The sequence below is a fragment of the Watersipora subatra genome, chromosome 3 (genome assembly GCF_963576615.1).
Source record: "Watersipora subatra chromosome 3, tzWatSuba1.1, whole genome shotgun sequence".
In the NCBI taxonomy this organism is placed as follows: domain Eukaryota; kingdom Metazoa; phylum Bryozoa; class Gymnolaemata; order Cheilostomatida; family Watersiporidae; genus Watersipora; species Watersipora subatra.
The window spans coordinates 1,936,095-1,962,871 of NC_088710.1; the positions used below are offsets into that span (position 1 = coordinate 1,936,095).

General features: G+C 38.4%; 1 protein-coding gene across 3 annotated transcripts in view; it reads left to right on the plus strand.

The window, feature by feature from the left end:
* Window positions 1-26,777, plus strand: part of LOC137389816 (DNA excision repair protein ERCC-6-like) — a 52,186-nt gene that overhangs the window by 22,457 nt on the left and 2,952 nt on the right. Inside the window, exons 18-34 of one of the 3 annotated variants that reach the window (XM_068075930.1) lie at window positions 1,533-1,658; window positions 2,931-3,108; window positions 3,401-3,421; window positions 3,927-4,031; window positions 4,370-4,487; window positions 6,041-6,179; window positions 7,955-8,060; window positions 8,200-8,318; window positions 11,534-11,726; window positions 13,976-14,104; window positions 14,455-14,591; window positions 15,765-15,869; window positions 16,153-16,301; window positions 16,897-16,987; window positions 20,125-20,252; window positions 20,747-20,912; window positions 24,793-25,504. In XM_068075930.1, the coding sequence (XP_067932031.1) occupies window positions 1,533-1,658; window positions 2,931-3,108; window positions 3,401-3,421; window positions 3,927-4,031; window positions 4,370-4,487; window positions 6,041-6,179; window positions 7,955-8,060; window positions 8,200-8,318; window positions 11,534-11,726; window positions 13,976-14,104; window positions 14,455-14,591; window positions 15,765-15,869; window positions 16,153-16,301; window positions 16,897-16,987; window positions 20,125-20,252; window positions 20,747-20,912; window positions 24,793-25,504 (2,722 nt within the window). Of the gene's footprint in view, window positions 1-1,532; window positions 1,659-2,930; window positions 3,109-3,400; window positions 3,422-3,654; window positions 3,676-3,905; window positions 4,032-4,369; window positions 4,488-6,040; window positions 6,180-7,954; window positions 8,061-8,199; window positions 8,319-11,533; window positions 11,727-13,975; window positions 14,105-14,454; window positions 14,592-15,764; window positions 15,870-16,152; window positions 16,302-16,896; window positions 16,988-20,124; window positions 20,253-20,746; window positions 20,913-24,792; window positions 25,505-26,777 lie in introns of all 3 variants that reach the window. The other 2 variants (XM_068075932.1, XM_068075931.1) reach the window with 2 other exon arrangements.

Genomic DNA, 26,777 nt, shown 5'->3' on the forward strand with positions numbered 1-26,777 from the left:
AAAATGTGTGGCAGAGTTTATGAAGGTTTACTAATAAACCGAAACTGATGAAATTGACGATATAAACTCATATCTGGCACAAGAGGGAAATCTGATTACATCTCATTTGTATTTTAAACTGAAATGCTAGTAGATCTGGCGGTGGAAAATTTCCACTTGATCTGGAATATCTGGGCAACTGGAATTCCACACGATCTGGAATATCCTGACCACTAAAATTTCTCAACAGCAACTAATCACCGCTTACCCTTTACGAGGCTATTAAAATTTTTGTTAATAAATAAATTAATTTTTTATTTTTGTTATCGAAGCAGTATCTGAATGTCATTGACAAGTTTTCTTTGAGATTATTTTAGGGCACGTGTATGGAGTTCGACAGCACCTTTAATAGTAGGCAGTATCAACACTCAATGACCTGGTGTTTCAGCGCTTGGTGACAGTTGACAGTGATCGTCAGTGCTTGATGAGACAGTTGACAGTGATTGTCAGTGCTTGATGAGACAGTTGACAGTGATTGTCAGTGCTTGATGCGACAGTTGACAGTGATTGTCAGTGCTTGATGAGACAGTTGACAGTGATTGTCAGTGTTTGATGAGATAGTCTCAGTATCTAGTAACATTTGGTCAGTACACAATGACATGAGGCCTCCAGTCGGTGTTATGGGACATTACTATTTGTTCTAACAATATGTCTGAGGAATATAATAGTATTTGTCAGCACCAAGTGTCTGTAGCTGCTAGCGTATGGTTTCCTATGTTTAGGCCTTGTGTATGAGAATCCTGAACTCTGCGTACGAAGAGTATGGTAGTGCTGTTCGGCACAGCCTTTACATATGGTCAAGAGCTGCGTGGCGCGGCTTTAATAGACTTGGTACAAAACGTTTCTGATTAGTGAGTAGTCAATTAATTAGACTATTATATCTTTACTAAAAATAAAGGAACAATTATCATCCTGTGTTGAGCCAATAGAAAATGCATTTACATCCCATCCTGCGCTTAGCTTCGCTTTGCAAAAACCTAATTTTGATAGCAATTTCTTCTTAGATCAGCGGTGTCAGAATAGGTTTTCAGTAATCATAGGTCGACGGACTTCTGAAGATTATCTATTGAACAATAGTACTACTGACAGTCATTACTTTATTTCAACAGTAATAACAATAATGTTGTAAGCTATAGTAATATTCATAACTTGTCCGACTCTGAATACGCTTCAGTTAGTAGAAAGGATGGCTGATAAAGTGTCTGAGCTTATTCTGCAACCAATTTGTAGCCTTTTTATGGCATCAGCTAATGTAGAACATTGTGGCGATTGATTTGGTATCAAACTATTTTTCACAAGTCTTGTAGTTCCAATCATGATGAACTCATGATATGCGCTCTAGTCAAATAGTTTGCCGAATATTAAATTACGTCTCAGTAGAGAGCTTAATCTGGTACTAAAAGGGTAGAGTTCACTTCAGTCCGCAAGTGCATTAGTTGTCACTACGGGGGTCTGTAGAGAGCTGTGATAAATTGTAATACCCTTTATTTTAGTTTGGGTAAGACTATACAAGTGATAGCATTCCTCTCTGGACTGTTTGATGCGGAGGAGGCAAAAACCATAATCATAGTCATGCCTTTATCGCTCATCGAGAACTGGCGAAGTGAGTTTGACAAGTGGTAAGTGTCAGAGGTTATTTCTACCTGTCTTAGCATAGCCTACGCTATGGTTATGATCTAAAATATTCTAATGAAACAATGAAGAGTACAGTGATGAATTCTGTCTAAGATCGTGTAGAATAAAAAAACACAGCAGGAACATTTCTTGTCTTCTATTTCACCAATTGTAGCATAAAAAGTTAATGACTTCTTTCGGTCTGGTCGAAGGTCGAGTTTTGGGTCAAATTTTCGAGTTGTTTGGTCGAAATCCGATTTGGTTGAGATTTGAGACATTTAAAAAACAGGGTATTACTGTACAGTAATAAATCATAGCAAAGATTCTGTGAAATAAAAAACACACAACACACTAGAAACATTTCTTGTTTTTTATTTTTCCCAATTGTAGTGCACAAAAAAATAAGTGCAGTAGGATATGGTTGAAAGCTGAATTTTTTTGTCAAAGTTCGACGCCTAAAAATCTCAAATTTTTTGGTTGATAGCCAATTTTTTCGAGAACAGAAATGCTTGGAAGCCGATGTATGGCATTAATTGTCAAAGCAGATATATAAACACCCCTCTTTCCATCCCCGTTGGTGATTTCTAACAATGTCATCTTTTAATAAGTTTCTCAGACTTATGAAAACTTTTGCAATGTATGATCACAGTTTGTCATTAAGTTCGAATCTCAAGCTTGTCTGACAGATATCACGTGCTGATAAATCCACCTGAACTTGGTTCAATACAACCTTCACATATGTACCCTAAAAATTGTTATCCGTTTTTACGTGCAAAAATTATGGCCTTGCAGACTATTAAATGAAAGCTTTTGACAATCGAAATTGTCATACATGATGGTCACATTTATGATTGTAAACATTAAATGATTCCTAGAAGCCACATCAAAGCTTTTATTTTGCTGCTCAGGTTCTATTTTGTCAGGTTCTCATTCTGTCTTGCGAGTACGTTTGTTGTGTTGGCATGAAATCAACTCTAGACAAACAAGGGAACTTTCCATGGATATGTTTATATAATTTACATTTCCACACTACATTAAGTGCTATCTGGTGGTCTAGTGAGCAAAGAGATTGGAAGTCACATTGTGGTTTTTTCGATAAAAAACTGTTTCGCAGTTTCTGAAATTATCATACCTTCTCTATTGGTCTTACGTGCATGAACTTGACCCTATGTGTAGCTGAAGGCTACGTTGGGATTGAAATGAATGCAAGACTAACGATGCAAAAGCCTTTTCTGTTTTACTTTCGTTTGTGCTTAATAAATTGGTATTTGGCACAGGGCCCCAGGGATACAAGTTCAGACCTATCACGGTGGATCAGCGAGAGAGAGGGCTCGATGCACCGCTAAAATACAGAGACGGGGCGGGGTGCTTCTCACCTCTTATGGCATGATTGTGTCAGCCGCGGAACTGTTGGCTAAAAAGGATGGTGAATCCTTCGGAAGAGAATTCAAATATGTGAGATTACTGCGCAGCTACAGTTGTTTATCTTTTAGTTGGCCTTTATGTAACCATGGTTACAGCCATGCCTCATTCCAACTGGGTATCACGATGTTAATATTAAAAACTTTACTATCTGTTACTAGGACTGTTTTATTGGATGAGATCCTCTGTATATGCTTCTAGGACTATGTTATCCTAGATGAGGTCCTCTTTATCTGTTTCTAGGACTATGTTTTATTAGATGGTCATCCATATCTGTTTCTATGTCTATTTTGTACTGGATGAAGTCCTCTGTATATGTTTCTAGGACTATGTTATACTGGATGAGGTCCTCTTTATATCTGTTTCTAGGACTATGTCACACTGAATGAGGTCCTCTTTATATCTGTTTCTAGGACTATTTTATACTGCATGAGATCCTCTGTATCTGTTTCTAGGACTATGTTATACTAGATGAGATCCTCTGTATCTGTTTCTAGGACTATGTTTTATTAGATGGTCCTCCATATCTGTTTCTATGTCTATTTTATATTGGATGAAGTCCTCTGTATATGTTTCTAGGACTATGTTATACTGGATGAGGTCCTCTTTATATCTGTTTTTAGGACTATGTCACACTGAATGAGGTCCTCTTTATATCTGTTTCTAGGACTATTTTATACTAGATGAGATCCTCTGTATCTGTTTCTAGGACTATGTAATAATAGATAAGGTCCTCTGTATATGTTTGAAGGACTGTAATGCTGGACGATGTCCTCTGTAATGTTTTTAGGACTATGTTATATTGGATGATGTCCTCTGTATGTTTCTAGGACTATGTTATATTGGATGAGGGCCACAAAATAAAAAATCCCACGAAGACCTCAAAAGGAGTCCATCTAATTGCTGCTAAACACAGGATCATACTGACAGGCACTCCAATACAGAACAACCTCAAGGTTATCCTCTATCTCTTTGTCGCATCTTCATCTACTCTCTCTTACAAGTAACTCTGCTACTCTGATACTGTCGAACGATATGTCAGCACCATCTGCTAGCCAAAGTCCACAACAGCACCGAAAGCAGTTTCATTATCACCTGTCATGATATATTTATAGTATTACAACTTCTAAAGTTTATATTTATCTGAAATAGGTGTCAGACTGAATAAGTTGTTGCATAGGTTGAGGAGTCAGCAGAAGAATGTGCGGTTCATAACACTAGTGTTAGGCCTTGCTCTGTTGTTCTGTTACTCTCTCGTTCTGTTGCTAACAAATGCTTCTCATGTGGGTCGCAGGAGATGTGGGCACTTTTCGACTGGACACACCATGGCATGTTGCTCGGCACTGCTCGCACCTTTCAGATGGAGTATAACAAGCCAATCACACGGGCACGAGAGAAGTGTGCCACTTACGGTACGTAACTAGTTGTCTAGGTAATATTTACCCTGTTTCATGATGCTTTATATTCAGGAATGACTGTGATGTGACTGGGTCAGTTGGCTACTGAGTCGGTTGGCTACCATGCGATTTATTGATATCATTCAATAGAGCAAATAGCAGCTGTAGGCCTTTCTCTAACTGTGTGTATATTTTGTAAGCTCATAAAACTAGCAAGGTGTCAAGGTCACATGACTTCTTAGACTGTGATGCTAGTCAGAGCCATGACTGACTCCGCAGTGATCCATCTGGGTTGTTACATTACCTGTATGATCCGTCTGGGTTGTTACGGTACCTGTATTGCGTCTGTCCATCCATTAAGAAGCTTTTGACGTGTTAAAACTACTACCTTACTTTTTCACTGACTATCTCTCTTGAAACCATCATAGAAACCCATGTGTGGTAATGCCTCGTGGCCAAATCTTTAAGTCACAATCCGCCATTTCTCCCCACAAGCATGTCTCACACCACTCATGTAGTTAACTGACCTTCCCGCTCTATAGACAATCTCAGTTTATTCCTCGTTCTCATGAGCCATTTTATAGTTCTGCCAGGTTCTACTACCACTCGTCCCACCTGTATCCAAAGTATTTTGCATATTTCTGTTCCAGCTTTTCTAAAGTTCATGCAAAATTTTATTATCACTTTGTTTTATGAGCCTTCCTCGGTGCAAATGAGGAATGCTTCATCCTCAATCACAGAGTAAGACGAGGAGAACACAAATCCTTATATTTATCTGAAAACTTGGCTAGCTCAGAAACTTCCTGATAGACTCAGTACTTGCTACTTTTTTCTATAACACCCTTATTACTAAGATATATGTCTAATATATTTATTATTATGTATGTTTTGTTTTTCATACACTTATATAGTTGATAGTGCGTTCATCGGCCAGTAATCAACACAGAACAAAGGGTTTGCTAGCGATGGGACAGTGCTCTTTATGCGGTGTATAAGGGCTCTCTATACAACTGTAGGGTTTTTCTCATAATAGTACTAAAAAGTCAGTTTTACTCTTTGATAAACTTGGCCAACAAAGCTATCTGTAGATGGATGAGCTATGAGCTCAGAAAGTGCTTGAATTGTCTTTTCTTTTTTTCCAATGTCGATAGTTTTACGTAAAGTAAAGTGGCCTGTGCATCATTAATATTAGTTTTAGCTATTGTTATTTTCGCTGTTATGTTCATCAACTTTTTATATGTAATATATAGATAATATAAGACGGTCTCAAGTCACCTGTTTATCAGTGTCAGATAAGGAATTCTATGATTAGTGTCTGTGATGGTGGAATTAGACGTGTTGCCCACATTTTTGCCTTAAATGTACTCATGTATTCCTTTATTAATCAGTCATTCTAAATTTATTGTAATCACACTTGTCTGCAGGTGACAATCCCTAAACACACCTGTCTCCCAGTGACAATCCCTAATTACACTTGTCTTCCAATGACAATCCCTAATCACATCTGTCTCCCAGTGACAATCCTCCCAGAGATCATCTACTTAACTAGTAGTCTGTTTTATTACTAGGTGAGAGAAGACTTGGGGAGCAAATGGCGGACTCTCTCAAACGTATCATAGCTCCCTTCCTACTCAGGAGAACTAAAGCAGAGGTGAAAGCTGAAGCAAGGGCAAGAGGGACTGGCCCTGGTTCCTCCGACGGGCCGGAGTAAGCTGCTACGAATTTGCTGCCTGAGTGCTTGGGGGAGGTGACAACCTCTGAGCATTAGAGGAGATGTGACTCACGATTCTGAGAAACTTTATGCATTGATAACTTGTTAATATATTGATTTGTGTTAAATCTGGATGTGTCACCCTGAGTCTGCCGCTTGGGCCTTCCAGGCTATGCAATACTCAATTTATGGTATAAAATTGAAAAAATCGGTTGCTGTTATAGCTCTAGTGTGACTCTTAGTGAGCTGTGGTGACTATCTTCTCTGCTGTTATAGCTCTAGTGTGACTCTTAGTGAGCTCTAGTGACTATCTTCTCTGCTGTTATAGCTCTAGTGTAACTCTTAGTGAGCTCTAGTGACCATCTTCTCTGCTGTTATAGCTCTAGTGTGACTCTTAGTGAGCTCTAGTGACTATCTTCTCTGCTGTTATAGCTCTAGTGTGACTCTTAGTGAGCTCTAGTGACTATCTTCTCTGCTGTTATAGCTCTAGTGTAACTCTTAGTGAGCTCTAGTGACCATCTTCTCTGCTGTTATAGCTCTAGTGTAACTCTTAGTGAGCTCTAGTGACTATCTTCTCTACTGTTATAGCTCTAGTGTGACTCTTAGTGAGCTCTAGTGACTATCTTCTCTACTGTTATAGCTCTAGTGTGACTCTTAGTGAGCTCTAGTGACTATCTTCTCTGCTGTTATAGCTCTAGTGTGACTCTTAGTGAGCTCTAGTGACTATCTTCTCTACTGTTATAGCTCTAGTGTGACTCTTAGTGAGCTCTAGTGACTATCTTCTCTACTGTTATAGCTCTAGTGTGACTCTTAGTGAGCTCTAGTGACTATCTTCTCTGCTGTTATAGCTCTAGTGTGACTCTTAGTGAGCTCTAGTGACTATCTTCTCTGCTGTTATAGCTCTAGTGTAACTCTTAGTGAGCTCTAGTGACTATCTTCTCTGCTGTTATAGCTCTAGTGTAACTCTTAGTGAGCTCTAGTGACTATCTTCTCTGCTGTTATAGCTCTAGTGTGACTCTTAGTGAGCTCTAGTGACTATCTTCTCTGCTGTTATAGCTCTAGTGTAACTCTTAGTGAGCTCTAGTGACTATCTTCTCTGCTGTTATAGCTCTAGTGTAACTCTTAGTGAGCTCTAGTGACCATCTTCTCTGCTGTTATAGCTCTAGTGTGACTCTTAGTGAGCTCTAGTGACTATCTTCTCTGCTGTTATAGCTCTAGTGTGACTCTTAGTGAGCTCTAGTGACTATCTTCTCTGCTGTTATAGCTCTAGTGTGACTCTTAATGAGCTCTAGTGACTATCTTCTCTGCTGTTATAGCTCTAGTGTAACTCTTAGTGAGCTCTAGTGACTATCTTCTCTGCTGTTATAGCTCTAGTGTAACTCTTAGTGAGCTCTAGTGACTATCTTCTCTGCTGTTACAGCTCTAGTGTAACTCTTAGTGAGCTCTAGTGACTATCTTCTCTGCTGTTATAGCTCTAGTGTAACTCTTAGTGAGCTCTAGTGACTATCTTCTCTGCTGTTATAGCTCTAGTGTGACTCTTAGTAAGCTCTAGTGACTATCTTCTCTGCTGTTATAGCTCTAGTGTGACTCTTAGTGAGCTCTAGTGACTATCTTCTCTGCTGTTATAGCTCTAGTGTGACTCTTAGTGAGCTCTAGTGACTATCTTCTCTGCTGTTATAGCTCTAGTGTGACTCTTAGTGAGCTCTAGTGACTATCTTCTCACACAATAGCTGAGCTCCTGAAGAGTAATGGTGGATAAAATATTTTATAGGATGCCCAATCTGACGAGAAAAAATGACTTTGTAGTCTGGTGTTACCTATCAGAGTTGCAGAAGAACATCTATGAGAGCTTCACACAGCAGGACGAGATCAAACAGGTTAGTTATATCTTACTTACAGGTTACTTACAATCTTTCAACTAGTTTTTGGATTGATTATTTATGTCTGAATTCTAGTCTTTTTAGCCTGAGAGTGCATGCCTAGCAGGCTAAAGAATGTCTCGTTCATATTGATTAGCTGTTGAATACAAGCAAAAGCCCTCTGACTGCACTCGTTGTGCTTAAGAAGATATGTGACCACCCGAGGCTGCTCTCCCTCAACCAGTGCCATAAACTTGGTCTCTTCACACCGCAAGAGTAAGTCTCTACTCTCCCTTGCCTCCTCTCTCACCTTCCTTTTTCTGCTGCATGTTACTCCTGTTGGAGTATACACTGTCAGTATATACCAAACTGGATGAATGCCCGGCATTGTATGGATAATAAAAAGTTTTTGCACAGAAAGTTTATTTTTGATCAACATATATAGCATTTACCATTCTAACTTTTAAATGAAGGTGTTTGTGTATTTTTGTGTGCGTCTAGCCAATGCATAATTCAAATATTTTAAAGCTCGAGGGATAGATTGTTAAAAACATTTCTTACTTCTTAAATATATATTATTAACATATATATTGAAAATATATTTTTATTAACATATTTAGCATTTACCATTCTAACTTTCTAACATTCTAAAGCAGATTGTTAAAAACATTTTTTACTTATGCTACACATTTGCTCAAGATTTAACACAGCTTATAAACAGGGGTAGGTAATGTAGTTGCCATTGGCTAAGTTTCTTCACCCAATGAATTTGAGTAACTTAAGCTAGTCTATTTAATATAATAAGAGCAGTGTGTACTTCTGTCTGGGCGTTAAGAACAAAGACTGCACCTCACATGAATCAAACACATAAATTTGGCAAATGCTTAGATGTGAAGTCAAGCGCATTACCCCTAAGCCAAGCGCACTATCCCTAAGTCAAGCGCACTACCCCTAAACCAAGCACACTACCCCTAAGCCAAGCGCACTACCCCTAAGTCAAGCGCACTACCCCTAAGCCAAGGGCACTACCCCTAAGTCCAGCGCACTACCCCTAAATCAAGGGCACTACCCCTAAGCCAAGGGCACTACCCCTAAGTCAAGGGCACTACCCCTAAGCCAAGGGCACTACCCCTAAGTCAAGGGCACTATCTCTAAGCCAAGGGCACTACCCCTAAGCCAAGGGCACTACCCTTAAGCCAAGGGCACTACCCCTAAGCCAAGGGCACTACCCCTAAGTCAAGGGCACTACCCCTAAACCATGCGCACTACCCCTAAACCAAGCACACGACCCCTAAGCCAAGGGCACTACCCCTAAGCCAAGCGCACTACCCCTAAGCCAAGGGCACTACCCCTAAACCAAGGGCACTACCCCTAAGCCAAGGGCACTACCCTTAAGCCAAGGGCACTGCCCCTAAGTCAAGCGCACTACCCCTAAGCCAAGGGCACTACCCCTAAGCCAAGCAGCCAACTTGCAATGACTGAAATAATTGTACTTACAATCGTTACGTATCATTTCTCACGCAAAGCAATCATGATCTTCAAATGAGCTCGTAGTAACCAGACAATTATTCCATAGTATGGCAAGGTGACCGGCTAGCGTGTCTGTCTGTAAAGCCAAAGATTCCGAATTCAATTTCAGTTCGAAGAGGTTTTTTCATTAGTATATTTTAATTGCTATAACTGCAAATACGGATGGCAGGCCGACAAACACTGAGATTTATATACAGTGCACCCTCAGGCTACAATGTCCCTGTTATATGATTTATATACAGTGCACCCTCAGTTTACAATGTCCCTGTTATATGATTTATATACGGTGCACCCTCAGGCTACAATGTCCCTGTTATATGATTTATATACAGTGCACCCTCAGGCTACAATGTCCCTGTTATATGATTTATATACAGTGCACCCTCAGTTTACAATGTCCCTGTTATATGATTTATATACGGTGCACCCTTAGGCTACAATGTCCCTGTTATATGATTTATATACAGTGCACCCTCAGGCTACAATGTCCCTGTTATATGATTTATATACAGTGCACCCTCAGTTTACAATGTCCCTGTTATATGATTTATATACAGTGCACCCTCAGGTTACAATGTCCCTGTTATATGATTTATATACAGTGCACCCTCAGGCTACAATGTCCCTGTTATATGATTTATATACAGTGCACCCTCAGTTTACAATGTCCCTGTTATATGATTTATATACGGTGCACCCTCAGGTTACAATGTCCCTGTTATATGATTTATATACAGTGCACCCTCAGGCTACAATGTCCCTGTTATATGATTTATATACAGTGCACCCTCAGTTTACAATGTCCCTGTTATATGATTTATATACAGTGCACCCTCAGGTTACAATGTCCCTGTTATATGATTTATATACAGTGCACCCTCAGGCTACAATGTCCCTGTTATATGATTTATATACAGTGCACCCTCAGTTTACAATGTCCCTGTTATATGATTTATATACGGTGCACCCTCAGGCTACAATGTCCCTGTTATATGATTTATATACAGTGCACCCTCAGTTTACAATGTCCCTGTTATATGATTTATATACGGTGCACCCTTAGGCTACAATGTCCCTGTTATATGATTTATATACAGTGCACCCTCAGGCTACAATGTCCCTGTTATATGATTTATATACAGTGCACCCTCAGTTTACAATGTCCCTGTTATATGATTTATATACAGTGCACCCTCAGGTTACAATGTCCCTGTTATATGATTTATATACAGTGCACCCTTAGGTTACAATGGTCCTGTTATATGATTTATATACAGTGCACCCTCAGGTTACAATGTCCCTGTTATATGATTTATATACAGTGCACCCTCAGGTTACAATGTCCCTGTTATATGATTTATATACAGTGCACCCTCAGGCTACAATGTCCCTGTTATATGATTTATATACAGCGCACCCTCAGGTTACAATGTCCCTGTTATATGATTTATATACAGTGCACCCTCAGGTTACAATGTCCCTAGTAGTAAGTAGTCGTACTATGCTACAGGGGTGTAGCAAGTAGTCGTACTATGCTACAGGGGTGTAGTAAGTAGTCGTACTATGCTACAGGGGTATATTAAGTAGTCTTGTTATGCTACAGGGGTGTAGTAAAAGGTCTTGCTATGCTACAGGTGTATAGTACATGTATGTAATCTTACTACAGTGGTGAAGTAAATAGTCGTACTACGCTACAGGGGTGTGGTGAGTAGTCTTACTATGCTACAGGGTAGAATGAATATTCACAACATGTTGCAGGTCTGCTCTGAATATTTGTGTTTTTAAATATTAAGAGGCTTTTATGTGTTCATCGCAAAGCTGAAATACAGATTCTTTGCATGGGATAAAGGGCTGTGAGCGATTAAGCATTTTTGAACATTTCTAGAGGATATAGTGTTGACCCAAAGACAAGTTTTTGCTGTTGCTCTTTCTATATTGACAGTATTGATAAATATATGCAGGCTTCAAGGAGTCGACGGACAAGCCCTAAAAGAATGTGCTGCCAACACAATCAAGTCAGTAGATGACAGCATATTGCTGGAAGAATCTGGAAAGCTCAGGTTTCTTGTGCAGCTGATGGCCAGGCTTAAGGAGGAGGGACATCGCACCCTTATATTCTCCCTCTCCAGGAAGATCTTGGATGTTATACAAAAAGTATGACCTTTGACACTCTGTTGTATGGCTTCCCACTCTGTTGGTTGCTGTAATTTTTCAAAGCTTTCACATGAAAAGCTTTCAGCTTATTCTTTAAATTTACCCTTTATTTGGATGGGACGTGTCTGTTTTTGGAATTCAATTATAAGAGCGATATAGGGTCACAGTCTATTTTTATGGGTGCCAGATGTTCTTCTTGTAAAGTACTCTCTCAGAGATTTTTAACATTTCATGTAGAGTTTGAAAGTGGAAACTGTGTTGAGTGTTGAGCTATTCTAAAACATGAATGTTAAGTTTATCTTTTTAAATAGTGACCTTTCAATGATTTATTTTATATTGGCACGCAAGTTTTTATACACAGCTCGAAGATGGGTCTACATATATTTGAATGTTCCATGCCGAGTTTCATAGTAAAACTCACTTTAAGTGTGACTGGAGTATATAGAAAAGAAATGTTATTTTGTTATTGATCAATAGGGTTGAGCTATTCACTTTCTGTGGTCACTTTGTGCACTAACGTGCAACACCCGAATCTCCATATTCCTTTCTCACATCTATAAAGGTATTTAGTTGTTCCGTGTGATGAAGATGAAAGAGAACCTTGACCTTAGAACCTGCTCAGTTGTCTACACGTAGATTTTTTCATTTTATGGTTTTATCTACATTAGTTATCATGTTATATATGAGCCTGTGTGTGATACTATATGAGTTACTGTGTGATGTTATATAAGTTCCTGTGTGATGTTATATGAGTCATCATGTGATACTATGTGAGGTACTTTGTGATGCTATATAAGCGACTGTGTGATAGAGGTGGAACGAGACACGAGACGTCTCGAGTATCGACCTGTCTCGTATCGGTCTCGTCTCGACTTAACTATTGCCAAACTCGAGACAGGAAATAGAGCTAAAGCGCCTGCGCACGGTTGTTAAAACATGGTTTCTTGCGGTAGCAACAACTCCATATATTGTAATGGATTGCGAGCAACCGCCTTTAAAGTTATACCCGGTCCGTTACTACCTGTTACTATTGAGTATGTTGGCCACCGAGTCTAATCATGTAGTCCGGACAACGGCCCTGTTATATTTTAGTTCGATTCTGTGTCCTTAAAACAGATACCGGGTCGTATCTAATTACTATTCGGATAATCCAATTTAATAAATAAGACTTGCTGGTAAATTGTCTGTATTTTATCATATCGTGTCTAAACACCAACTGTCCTTCATAAAATTTGGGCCTCTTTTACGTATATACTACCAATCGCGGGTAAAACTTGCCCGGACACGGAGAAACGAACGAAAGGCCGTGTCGACCATAGTCCGTGTTCGGTTAACAATGACGGACGTTTTGTTAGCTCAATATAAGAATATACATGTGCATGTATACAGTAATTAATATAATTTCATGAGTACAGTTTAAATATAATTCACATACTACTTGTAATACACAAACAACACGATGAAACGATAAGAATGAAAGTGTTATCGTGTGTTCTTTTAGTTGCGGTATTACTTTGTTGAGCGACGGCTATCGGTTTCATTACATTAAAAAGTAAGAACTATTCAATAGATGGTAAAAATATACACGTACAAAGCAATATGTTTATAATAATGATGATCAATCAAGCTCAAAATTCTTAGAATATATAACTTCGGTATTTTAGAGCTGTTTGTGTCACTTTTGTTTACAAACACTACATGCATATCACTATTAAAATGTTGTATTTAAATCGTTTACACCAGGTGAAAATTCAATTTAAAAATAGTTTTATTAATTTTATATATACCAAGTAGCTAGTACTTGTGTAGTGAAATCATCACCAAATGCTCATTATTTTACTGTCTCGTGTCTCGAGTCTCGAATTTTTACAAGACAGTGTCTCGAGTCTCGTCTCGAGCTTAAAAAACCTGTCTCGTTCCACCTCTACTTTGTGATACTATACGAGTTACTGTATGATGCTATGTGAGTGACTGTATGATACTATATTAGATACTGTGTGATATTATGAGTTACTGTGTGATATTATATGAGTTACTGTGTGATACTATGTAAATTAATGTGTGATACTATATGAGTTACTGTGTGATACTTTATGAGACAAGAAGACTCTGTGCTGCTTACTAAATATACTGTATATACAATTATATGCTTAATGAGATACTAGTGCTATTATACATATGTATACTCATACATACGTATGAGTATACCATATTAACTAATAACTCATTATTTTAATATTTCCTTACAGGTGCTAACCAACCGAGGTCATAAGGTCATGAGAATGGATGGCACCATAACGGATCTCTCTGAGAGAGAAAAATGTGTATCTTCTTTCCAAAAGAGCAATACCTATGACACCTTTTTGCTTACCACTCAGGTCAGGATTGAGTGTGATTTGTTATTGTTCCTAATACCTGTGTGTTCACAGGTGGCAGCCACCCAAGCTAACCAGTTGTTAAATACAAGTGCGTCGTACTTAACTATTATTAGCATCATTCTAGTAGAGTTGTCCGCTGCTGACAGTTGTAATATAAATTCTCAGTTCTAGTACCATTATGTTGGAGTGATTGTGTTCAGTTTTGCAATCAAATGACACCAGTTCTCATGTCAAGAGGCTTGCTAAACCGTCGAGTTACTTTTGTTGCTCAGCTGATAGTTCTTATCAAGTATGCATGTACGATTACCAGTTTATAGTAGCTGGAGTAACTCTGATTTGTGTCTTCATAGGTAGGAGGGGTCGGACTCACACTTACTGCTGCTGACAGGGTTGTTATATTTGATCCTTCATGGAACCCAGCAACAGACAGCCAAGCAGTAGATAGAGCTTTTAGGATTGGGCAGCAAAAGAATGTTTGTATATACAGGTAAGTCCATCAGATTATCAGGACAAGTATGTGCGCCAATCAGATTATCAGGATGGATATGCAAGCCCATCAGATATCAGGACGTATAGGCAAGCCTTCAGATTATCAGCATATGCAGCTCAGCCAATCAGATTACCAGGATGTTTATGTCGACCAATCAGATAATCAGGATGGATTTGTAAGTCAAACAAATTGTTAGGATGTGTCAATAAGCCAATAATCATATTACCAGTACATTAGAACCTTGGTTCTCGAACATATTCCGTTTCAGAACGTTGTTCGAAAACCGAGTTGTTCGAGATCTGAAATAATTATTCCCATTAGAATTAATGCATGTAAATGTTAATCCGTTCTAAGTCGAGAAAACAACTTTAGTAAAGTATTTTTTTAATATTTCACATCATAAACTGCTGTATACTACATAATATAACTAAAAATGGGTAGATATAGGTCGTGTTTAATTTTAATAAAAGATCTTGTATCGGTGATGATGAAGAAAGAAAACTAGAAGTAAACATTTTGTACGTTTTGCTCTTAAACATCGAAAACATTAGAAGTTGATATACAATACCAAAAGTTGTAGAAATTGATAATGAAACAGCAAAAATGCAACAGTAAATTATAAACAGCAACGGCACGTTTATTTAACATCTTTGAAGAAGAATCCTCCTCCAAAACAATTTAGGGTACTGCGACTGGAGGAGTTGTCGCCCTAGTAAATATCTTCGCTAGAGGGACGTCATCCCAGATGGTTCCTCCCTTTTTGTAAAGAATTTATGAAGCGTAACTTGCTTTTCCCTTTGTCAACAAATTTTTCCATGCTGTTTCTGGAGCTGTTCCGGACATTTAATTCCAATGCGCATGCCCTGGTTTGGTCGAAAACCGAATTTATGTTCAAGATCTGAGATGAACAAATCTCAAATATTTTGGTCAAAAACCAAACTCGAATTGGTCGAGAACCGGAGCATTTGAGAACCAAGGTTCCACTTGATATGCATGTAAACCAATCAGAGTACAGTATCAGTGATCATATATCCAGATATAGGTAGTCATATTATCCATATATGAAAGTAGGCAAATTGGCTTACTATAATGAATGTGCTATTGACATTGCTAAGCTTTTGTCACTTGTTAACTGTCGCCTGTTAGCCATATGTCACTTTTATATGTCAGGTTTATATCTTGTGGAACTATAGAGGAAAAGATCTACCGACGACAGGTCTTTAAGGATTCAGTCAACAGGCAGACGATGCAGAAAGATGACAAGAACCTCTTTAGGTATTAGCAGATACATTAAATGGTCATATATATGTTTACCTTTTCACCTTTGTCTCTTGCTGCCAAGGCCTCGGTCTGACACTTGCTATGGTTGTCGATGCCTCGGTCAAACCCTTGTTATGGTTGACAAAGCCCCAGTCTGACACTTGCTGTGGTTGCCAAGGCCTCAGTCAAACACTTGTTATGGTTGCCAAGGCCTCAGTCTGACACTTGTTATGGTTGCCAAGGCCTCAGTCAGACACTTGTCTCTACATGTATGCCTCATATCAGACAATGTTTGTAGGTACTTCTCCAATACTGAATTATATGAGCTTTTTCAACTCGATGACACAAGAGTGTCCAGAACCCAGCAACAATTAGAGCAGATGCATTCGCACCAAAGAGTCACAGATACAGCTTTAGATGAGCACATCGCCTTCCTCTACAGCTGTGGTACGTTTAGTCACGCCTGAAGTCATCATATATCTTTGCTGTTAATTTACTCTGGCTATTGATAATACAGGTTAGTATGTGAACAACTTGCATGTTCCTTTCTCTCGGAGATGGCAGTTTTCACCAGCTATATTAGCTTACCACTAGCAATCCTTCAGTCACCAGTACTTGAGCCACCAGTACTCAAGTCACCAGTACTCCAGTCACCAGTACTCCAGTCACCAATACTCCAGTCACCGGTACTCCAGCCACCAATACTCCAGTCACCGGTACTCCAGCCACCGGTACTCCAGTCACTAGTACTCCAGCCAACAGTACTCCAGTCACCGGTACTCCAGCCACCAGTACTCCAGTCACCGGTACTCCAGCCCCCAGTACTCCAGCCACCAGTACTCCAGTCACCAGTACTACAGCCACCAGTACTCCAGTCACCAGTACTACAGCCTCCAGTCACCAGTACTCCAGCTCTCAACTGTCAGAAAATCTTTTCAGTTACATGCTTAGCAGCTTGTTCTATCGAGCTCTATTCGCAATACCAATATATTGATTTATGTATTATTATTAGAATTGTGTTCCATGAGGCAGTTTTTTGTAGACATGTATGGCTTGAGTGACCATGACCTTATGTTTTCCAAAGAGGATGAGGATCTGGAAGGGGATGAGAATCCAGAATACATTGAAGAAAGGTAGCCTCTGGTTATAGCAAATTGTATGCGGTATGCCTTCTTGCCCATCCTAACTCCGACACTCTCTGAGCGGTAACAGGCGAGAGATTAGTTTTTTTAAGACTTTAATTCTGTCATTTCTCAGGTGCGCTGAAATTCTTACAAACATCCCTGGCTTCAGAGAGGGAGAAAGGTACTGGGAGAGGTTTTTTGCCAGTTGTTACTATAAATGGCTGAGTAAGGAGGTACTCATGTTAAACATACGTGGTTGAGGTGTTTCATGCACATCTCAATCAGTAGCCAATCACTGGCAATCACAAAAACTCTCTAGTCCTATACAACACGCTTGCCTCACAAAAAGTCAACAAAAGCGTCTTTTACTCCTCTAAAAAACTACAAAAAGACAAGCGTATTGGGTCCAAAAGTCAACTTTTCATGGTGGAGGCGACACCATTTTGAGCATTTATGAAATGTGTCCAGCTACTGTATCTTATACAAAGATCATCTACAGGTAACTTAATGATGGATTGATGAAATATTACTGCGTGTCAAGGTCATATCGCCCAAGAAAATGTTCAAAGATTTGCTAATGTGTTTAAACCTACGCAGCCAAAGAGCTCGCTCTGTTTGAGCATTACCAGCTGGTCATCTACAGTCAAACATGGATAACTCGCCCACGGATAGCTCGAACACATGGTTAATTCGAACGGTTTCTTTGGTCCGTTCCCACATAATGATAAATTGCTATAAATAACTCGAACTCAACACTGTTAATTCGAACTGTTTTTTGCCCAACGGCTACCGAAACGGTTGTTATCGCTTTAGAAAATCACTTTATTTAAAGCCATAGAGGTAAACCTCATATTTTCGTAATTCATAAGCGTCGTTATTACCACCATCGGCAAAATATTTTTGTCAACGACTTTTCTAAAGGTTTGGTGAAATTTGATTTATACTGCTATACGATGAATAGCACGGGCTAGCCGGGTGCAAAACAAAAACAGCATGTTGTTTTTGTTTTGTATGTGCGTGGCGAAAATCCATGAGTGCGTGACCCGGCTAGCCCGTGATGAATAGTTTTCCGACGTTGATTCCGTGTTGAATCAACGTCGGAATGTTGAATGTTTAAAACGTCTTAAAAATTGTTGTAATTAAACGTATACGTTGTCTTAACTAAAAAATACTATTCATCGTTTGACCTAAACACAGAATACGTGTGTACATTCAATAAGTATCCATTCAAAAAGCGTGAGTGATATACAATGTACCGTAAAACCTCGTAAAACTTCTAATTGAACTGCCTCGGAGTGTTGCTCTTAACGAATCCCAGGTAAAGTAAGGTAATCTTTGCATAAACTTCAAGAAAAGTTGGCAAAATTGATCGTGGGTAAAACGCTCAAAAGAAAAAGATGTCTTTTCTTTTGAGCATTTCAACAACGATCAAGTTTTGCCAATGTCAATCTAAAAAACGTCCTGGCAATAACATCACCTCAAACAACAAACCAATCTCAAGTGATAGAAAAATCTCTATACTTTTTGATAAAAACGTTTTAAACTTTACATTAGAAGCGTTTAATTTGAAACAAGCCATTTGTGCTTTTGATTTATATTATAGTTTGTATATGTACATGTATCTACTAATAAATAAGTAAATACATGGACTTGTGACTGTGCTCTGATAACTTGAACGCTCTGATAATTCGAACACTTTTGCTGGGTCCCGTGAAGTTCGAGTTATCCATGTTTGACTGTACTTTATTACGAGTACATTCTAGGTACTTAACAGCAGCCTGATAGGTAACACTCAGGTACTTGACAGTTGCCTTCTAGGTGCCTTATAAAATAAAAAAATATTTTGGCTGTCATTATATACAGCCTCGTTCATGACGTGTCTTCATAACTAAGGCACCAGTAACCAAGGCTAGAATTAAAGTTACTTGAAAGAAGAAGAGTGGGGAATCTGAGTGACACATAAGTAATAAGATACATTTAATATATTAATAAGTTATATTTAAAGCACATAACTTACATAATTTTTTTATTATATATTTCAATACATCAGATTCTTGGCTTTCGAATGAGCCTATATTCAATACACAAAGAATAATAGAACTATGAAAAACGGGGTGTCAAAAGTACGTCCTGCAAAAAAACACTTGGTTCAGGTACTCAAAATGTGGCGTCATAATTCTCATTTAGCCTTAGGTCGTCGATCCCTTTCGCTGCCATTGAGGCTGCGTTTTTCTGTGACATTCGGTGCTGTTAAATCCGGAGAGCGCTAATAATAAACTAAGATTCTAGATAATCAACAATGCCCGGGATCGGGCTAACGCCCGACCAATACCAACACATGTTCTGGGTTAATTAATTATGCTTCAATAAATGTACTGTCGTTGATAAAGGTAATGAAATCACATCGATTAAATTATGACCTGCGGTTGTGTGGCCCTAGGACTAAATGTCAATCGCACTTTCGCGAGATCACGCAATGCTTGAAATTAATTAGTCTCAGTCGTCACCCTTAACATCACATTAAAAATAAAGAGCTAGTGCATAATATCATCGGGAAAATATAGTATGGTTCTTGGAGGCTGAGGTACTTATCATAGAAATAATATGTACATGGAGAACTAATGACACTGATTCCTTTGTCATCTTCATTCGTTCTCTGGAGTTGTCCTACCTTCGCCTGCCACTAGCGTCATTATCGTCACTTTCGTAGTTGATAAATAAGCGGTAAGAGCGCACAACAACGAATATGAGAATTGTGACGTCACAATTTTCGAGACTACGCCAGTAAACTTTTTCGCGGTAGAGCTCTAGGGAAATCCTATAAACACCAACCAATGTCTGTCTTACCATGGCAAACAATTGCTCATTCGAAAGCCAAGACTCAGATGTATTGAAATATACAATAAAAAAATTATGTAATTTATGTGCTTTAATGTATCTGTTTATAGAGTTATGTGATACCAATTCAAGCTCTTTTACAGAAGGTTCACAAACCAGAATAGGACAGCTGAAAAATTAGGGATTTTGTATGCCTCTTTACAACTGTCTATCTAGTAGCAGAGCACATACATCATTTAGATGAGCCTTCTTATTTCCTTCTATACTTACTAAGTTTTCATGGATGTTATTAATTACTACTTGTACAGAGTTAATAAAGCAATAGAGCTACTCTCCAAGGAGTCTGAGCTACAAGGCAAGATGAATGAGGAGGAAGGAAAGTATATACCTGGGCACCTCAATGCTTTACCTAAAGCTAAACAGCCTCAGCCCCAAGGTTAGCTTCAGCTCGTTAGCATAAAACTATTTTTATTTGTGTGGATAGTTTGCTTTCGTTATCTGGCCGCGCATTGTCGGGTATGCAAAGACTGCAATGAAACTTCATTGGCCAATCATCTTGCAACATTTATATTTTGAGAGGATAAGTCCAAATATCTACAAACATGTCTTTACTATCCAACTAATTTGATGACCTTGTTGGTCGGACGGCCTAAAAAGTCCAAAAGTTGTTTCTTCTATGTTTCTGGGAAGTCGTGTCCACCTACACTCAAACATAGAAAATATCTGGTGTTATAGCCTACACTGATCCTAGTTGATTATAGTTATAGTAGCCCCTTAGCAATGCTTCTCAAGAGGTAGTGAACAGTTAAAATTGCAGATTTTCTAGCAGAAGAACTTACCTTGAATTTGTGATTGCATCACATGTGATGCCTTAGAAGATTTGTACAAACTGGCGTTAGATCTCAATAGTGTCAACTTATCATTGTGTAGAGGAAGACCTCACTGCCGGCTCCTCTAACAGACTCTTCCCTGAATACAACTATGCCACTGACAGCAATCTTCACCCAGCAAACGACTGGAGGAACCATGCTGCAGACGATAGTATCATGGAGGTGTCAGAGAGTTCAGTCAATCAATCTGCTGCAATAGGAGTTGGGTAAGAATTTTTGTACTTTGGTAGGACCAGCGTGGTGCCAGCAACGAGAGGTACTTCTCTGGCATTGTTGATTGCGATGTGGCTGCCGGCCATCTCGCTGAAAGGCAAGATACCTTGTTTGCCATGAGTCGGCAGTACTATGGTGGATTTTTTATATCGTTCATCTGGTCAGACATATAGCCATTATTACGGGTTATAGAGTTAGCATGTATGCTTAAAATTTAGCTGCGATAGCGTTACCCTGTTGGGTTATCAGCTTTTCAAATATGAATCATCAGAGTTGTTATTAATTTACTTGAAATTCACAACGAAATTAAACATTTTTTCTGTTTATAATAGACTAGCTGGATGCCCGGCTATAAAAATCAGCTTATAAACAATGAGAGGTAATGTAGTTGCCTGCCACTTGCTATTAGCCTGGCACATTGTCAATGGCTAATTTGAGTAGGCTTACTAATAAGAGCTAATTACTTGCTCTCACGATTGAGCACGCATAAAATTATGCTATCTCCCTCCCTCGATGCGTCGTAACGGAGAGTGGTAGTGTATTTGCACCCATATAATGACATATATCGCTCAATGAATCCATCAAACTCGTGGGGCTTAATTGCTAAGGCATTGGACTGGCGAATGGGAGGGTTCGTGATCAAATCTTCTGCGATATGGATTCCTTATTCCAAAATTTCAATAGCTATAGCTGGACATACACAGACACAGATATACAGATACACAGAAACATAGACAAACTTTGAGAAATATATTTATAGATGGAAATGTAAAGAAATGGTCTATGTAGCATCTTAAACAGATTTTTCTAGCGCAAAAGAATGATAATTTTTAGCGTAGTGTCACATATGGTTTATTGCTTATAGTAATCTTTCTGAGTATTCTATCCACTTGTCAGATAACTTCAAATCTCCCTTCAACTTGAAAAATCATTCACTGCGTTTCATGAATCTTAGCTATTAAAACAATTATGCTGACATTACATTAGCCAATAATTAGTCGATCATTCAGAACAAATATTGATTAACAGCTGATGAGAAACTTGGCAAACTTCCAATTTCTCATGTTTGATTTCAAGACAGCTGTAAATTGAGATGTAGTAGTCATTTTAGTGCTGAAGTTTATGTACTAAGTATGGCAGGGATCATCACATCTTTGTTACAGGTGACTATTGCATATGCAGCCAAACAGGGATAACTCGCCCTCGGATAGCTCGAACACATGGTTAACTCGAACGGTTTCTTTGGTCCGTTCCCACGTAATGATAAATTGCTTTAGATAACTCGACCTCAACTCTGTTAACTCGAACAGTTTTTTGCCCAACGGCTACCGAAACGGTTGTTATCGCTTTAGAAAATCACCTTATTACAAGTCATAAAGGTAAACCCCAACTTTCTGTAATTCATAGGCGTCGATATTACCACCATCGGCAAAATATTTTTGTCAACGACTTTTCTAAAGGTTTGGTGAAATTTGATTTTTACCAAACATCCACTAGCCTTTCGGAAGCATGGAAAAGTGAGGTGACCTTTGCATGAACTTCAAGAAAAATCGGCAAAATTGATCTTGGCTAAAACGCTCAAAAGAAAAGGATGTCTTTTCTCCGGAGCATTTCAACAACGATCAAGTTTTGCCAATTTTAACCTAAAAAACGTCCTGGCAATAACATCACCTCAAACAACAAACCAATCTCAAGTGATAGAAAAATCTCCTATACTTTTGATAAAAAAGTTTTAAACTTTACATTAGAAGCATTTAATTTAAAACAAGCCATTTATGCTTTTGATTTATATTATAGTTTGTATATGTACATGTATCTACTAATAAATAAATAAATACATGGATTTGTGACAGTGCTCTGATAACTTGAACGCTCTGATAACTCGAACACTTTCGCTCGGTCCTGTGAAGTTCGAGTTATCCATGTTTGACTGTACTATTTTTAATGCGGAACACATTTGGTTACAAGTTATGATATAAAATTGGAGATCACAGCATGTTTAGATATTGCCATGAAACCTCTAATTGAACGCCACCTTTATTTGAACGCCACCTCTATTTGACCGCCACTATAGAAGGGTTGAAAAATAGAGCGCCACTCTCCAATTGAACACCATCTCCATTTGACCGCCACTGACATTACTTGATCTTTACGAGCCCATAATACCAACTGACCAGTAGAAAAGTGTCCACAAAATCGTTCTAATAATGACTCGGTTATATCAATAACAATTCATTCTCTCGTCCAATTTCAAAGCTTTTCGTTAAAACTGAAAGTAACACCATAGCAATAATCAATAACGATTTCAGGCTAGTAGTAGTTCTGTTTAACGCGGTCTTTCTACTTCGAAGTAGCCTACATATATAAAAAGCGGCTTAAATTCACGACGATAGATGAACATCCAAAACAACGCTATAGAAATAATTACTGTCTCAGGCTAATAGTGGTTCCTTGTTTAACGTGGTCGTAATACTTCGAAGGACATCTTTGGAAGTTTTGGACCAAAGATTACGTTTACCGAGCATACTTTGATTGTGCTAAATGCAGCGCGTAAAAGTTTTGCTCTGCCAAAAATTGTTTGGACGCTAATATCGACTAGTTTAGCAGTGCAGAAGAAGAGTTGAAGCCAGAAGATATTGTGGAAGGTATTGGACAACTAGAAGATGTTCCTTCCATCAAAAGCAACAATCAGAACGCAGCTATCCGAGCAAACGATGGAAATATTTTTGTTTTAATAACTTTATTTTTTGTTTCTGCATGTAATATAAGTATGATTCGTTTGTGTCACTTGTTCATGAATATATATTTGTATCATTTGATAGATTATTATTATATAACTTATGAATATGCAGATTTATAGCATGTTATTTAATAGCATCCTTGCGGCTATCTTAACACGGCTTACAATGGATCGACGCTCATAACGCAACTTTTATTGCACATAAAAAGCTAGTTTTGGCTGCAAACTGTAGCAAACATATCAGTGAGTGCAATAAGCCTTTATTCAACAATGTTTAATATAGATATAAAATAAAAATGTCTTCAAATTTAGAATAAATTGAAAACTGAAAATGCCAACAAATTGCAAAAAAGGACAGGCTATAATATCATCGCAGGTCAATTGCAAGCAATAGATACCAACTGGTAGAGATATTTCTCTGTTTCTCGATGCACATTTATTAAGAGATCTTTGACAAGTTGGAGGTAAATTGGCATATTTATTGCATCCAAAAGGTTTAATACCGCTCCACCAGAAAAAAGAAAGTAAGCTATAAGCGACATTCGCTTCGCCCGTATTGGGGCTAAATTTATCTTCTGAAATTTTTGACGAGCCATTTGAAAAATAGGCTGCCAGCCTCTATTTGAAAGCCGCCTCCATTGACCGCTACTCTAGAGGAAAGGTTGTTTTAGTATATTAGTTATATTTTACGGTTATTGTAGTTTATATAGTTACGGTATATTAGTTTGTGGTTTCAATTTATCATGGTTATGAGTTGAATTTTGTTGCTGCACCCGGCTCTGACAGCGAAGGTGTTAATGATTGTAAAGGATGGCTATAGAAAGAGTTATTGCCTCTTGCTGGCTAATGGTCCTCGAATGTCATGTTTTTTGTTTTATATGTCAGATTTTCTCTTTTTCCATCTACCATATTGTTTATAATGAGTTTTACTCAGGAATGACAGCTACCAGGGTGATTCAGACATCTGCATATACTTATATATGCATGTATTTGCTGTAGGTAGAAGTTTTATTGAGTTACAAACTAGCGAAATACTAACCTATCATTAAAACTTCCATCTTTGAAACTTACATTAGGGTTGCTATAAGATATCTCTATACACTGTGTGAATCTGTCCAGATTATCTCCTGTAGGCCAAATATGGAGGATAGAGACAACAATGAGATCTCTGTTCTTTCAAATTCACCTGAACAACTCGCCGATCTCGTGGCAAGCTCTCCGACGAATGCTTCTGAACAAGCTCAACTTGAGGACATGCAAGCTGCTATCTTAGATAGCTTCGCAATGGTCAACCCTGAGGCTAGCACATCATTACAATCACCTCGAATAAACGCAGATCTATCTCAGATTGCTTCTCCACATCTTATTGGAAACAATAGTCAAAGCGATGAGGGCAGCTCATTTGCTCAAGCACTGGCTGAGACTTCCATTGGCACAGGAAGTGAGAGACAGACTTTTGTTAATAGTTCAAATATCAAAGGAGATGATGCTCGGGCTGGTAGCTCTTTTGTGGTGGCAACAGATGTAGTTCCTGACATATCGTCGATGGTGGAAGATGACAGACAGTGTGAGACCTCACATGTAAAAACAGGTGACAAACGGAAGACTTCAGACATAGAACTGTGTGACAAGCTGAGCGAGACCTCAGACACGGAAGCTGGCGTCAGCCGGAGTGACACCTCGCATATAGCAGCAGCAGATGGACAGGGTGAGACTTCACACCTAGAAGTGGGTAGCAGTTGGCATGCAGAGACAGGTGGGAATCAGGGAGAAGGATCGGTTGATAATAATGAGGAGATTCAAGCATCAGAAGAAGATGCTCTATCTGACATCGTGAGTGTTGAGGTGAGTGGGGAGTAAGCCTGTCAAGTGATGTTAAGTTATGGCACTAGATCACCTGCTTAATAGTGTCAATCACCTAACAGCTTGTCATGCTTGGTTATTTCAAATTAAGGTCGTTAGTGCAAGGATAAACCTACTCCCTGCAAAGTGGTTGAGCATCAATGATAAATATTTGCTACAAATTCATTGAAGTTTATACCCATAGGTGTAGCATTCTTGTATCTCAGAGTTTGTGGGGCCTTGTCTATACACGTTTTTAATGTCTAAGGGTTTTTATTAACGTATTGCGGTCTGATCACAAATTAGCTGTCACATTCCGTGTTGCTGGTCACTTCTACTAATTTTAAAGTACATAATGTGGTCTTTAACTGTTGAGCAGCTGTCCGAGTTTATACATTGTCCAAAAGCTTTGGATCTCAGCTTCAAATTGATCCTAAACATAACTACTTTGCTACTGTATGAAACTAGTAACTCACCTTCTACTAACTTACCTACTACTAACTTATCTACTACTAACTTACCTACTACTAACTTACCTACTACTACTCATCTACTACTAACTTACCTACTAACAACTTTCCTACTACTAATTTTCCTACTACTAACATACTTACTACTAACTTACCTACTAACAACTTTTTTACTACTAACTTACCTACTACTAACATACTTACTACTAACTTACCTACTACTAACTTATCTACTACTCATCTACTACTAACTTACCTACTAACTTACCTACTAACAACTTTCCTACTACTAACTTTTCTACTACTAACTTACCTACTACTAACTTACCTACTACTCATCTACTACTAACTTACCTACTAACTTACCTACTAACAACTTTCCTACTACTAACTTACCTACTAACTTACCTACTAACAACTTTCCTACTACTAACTTTTCTACTACTAACATACTTACTACTAACTTACCTACTAACGACTTTTTTACTACTAACTTACCTACTACTAACTTACCTACTACTCATCTACTACTAACTTACCTACTAACTTACCTACTAACAACTTTCCTACTACTAATTTTCCTACTACTAACATACTTACTACTAACTTACCTACTAACAACTTTTTTACTACTAACTTACCTACTACTAACATACTTACTACTAACTTACCTACTAACTTACCTACTACTCATCTACTACTAACTTACCTACTAACTTACCTACTAACAACTTTCCTACTACTAACTTTTCTACTACTAACTTACCTACTACTAACTTACCTACTACTCATCTACTACTAACTTA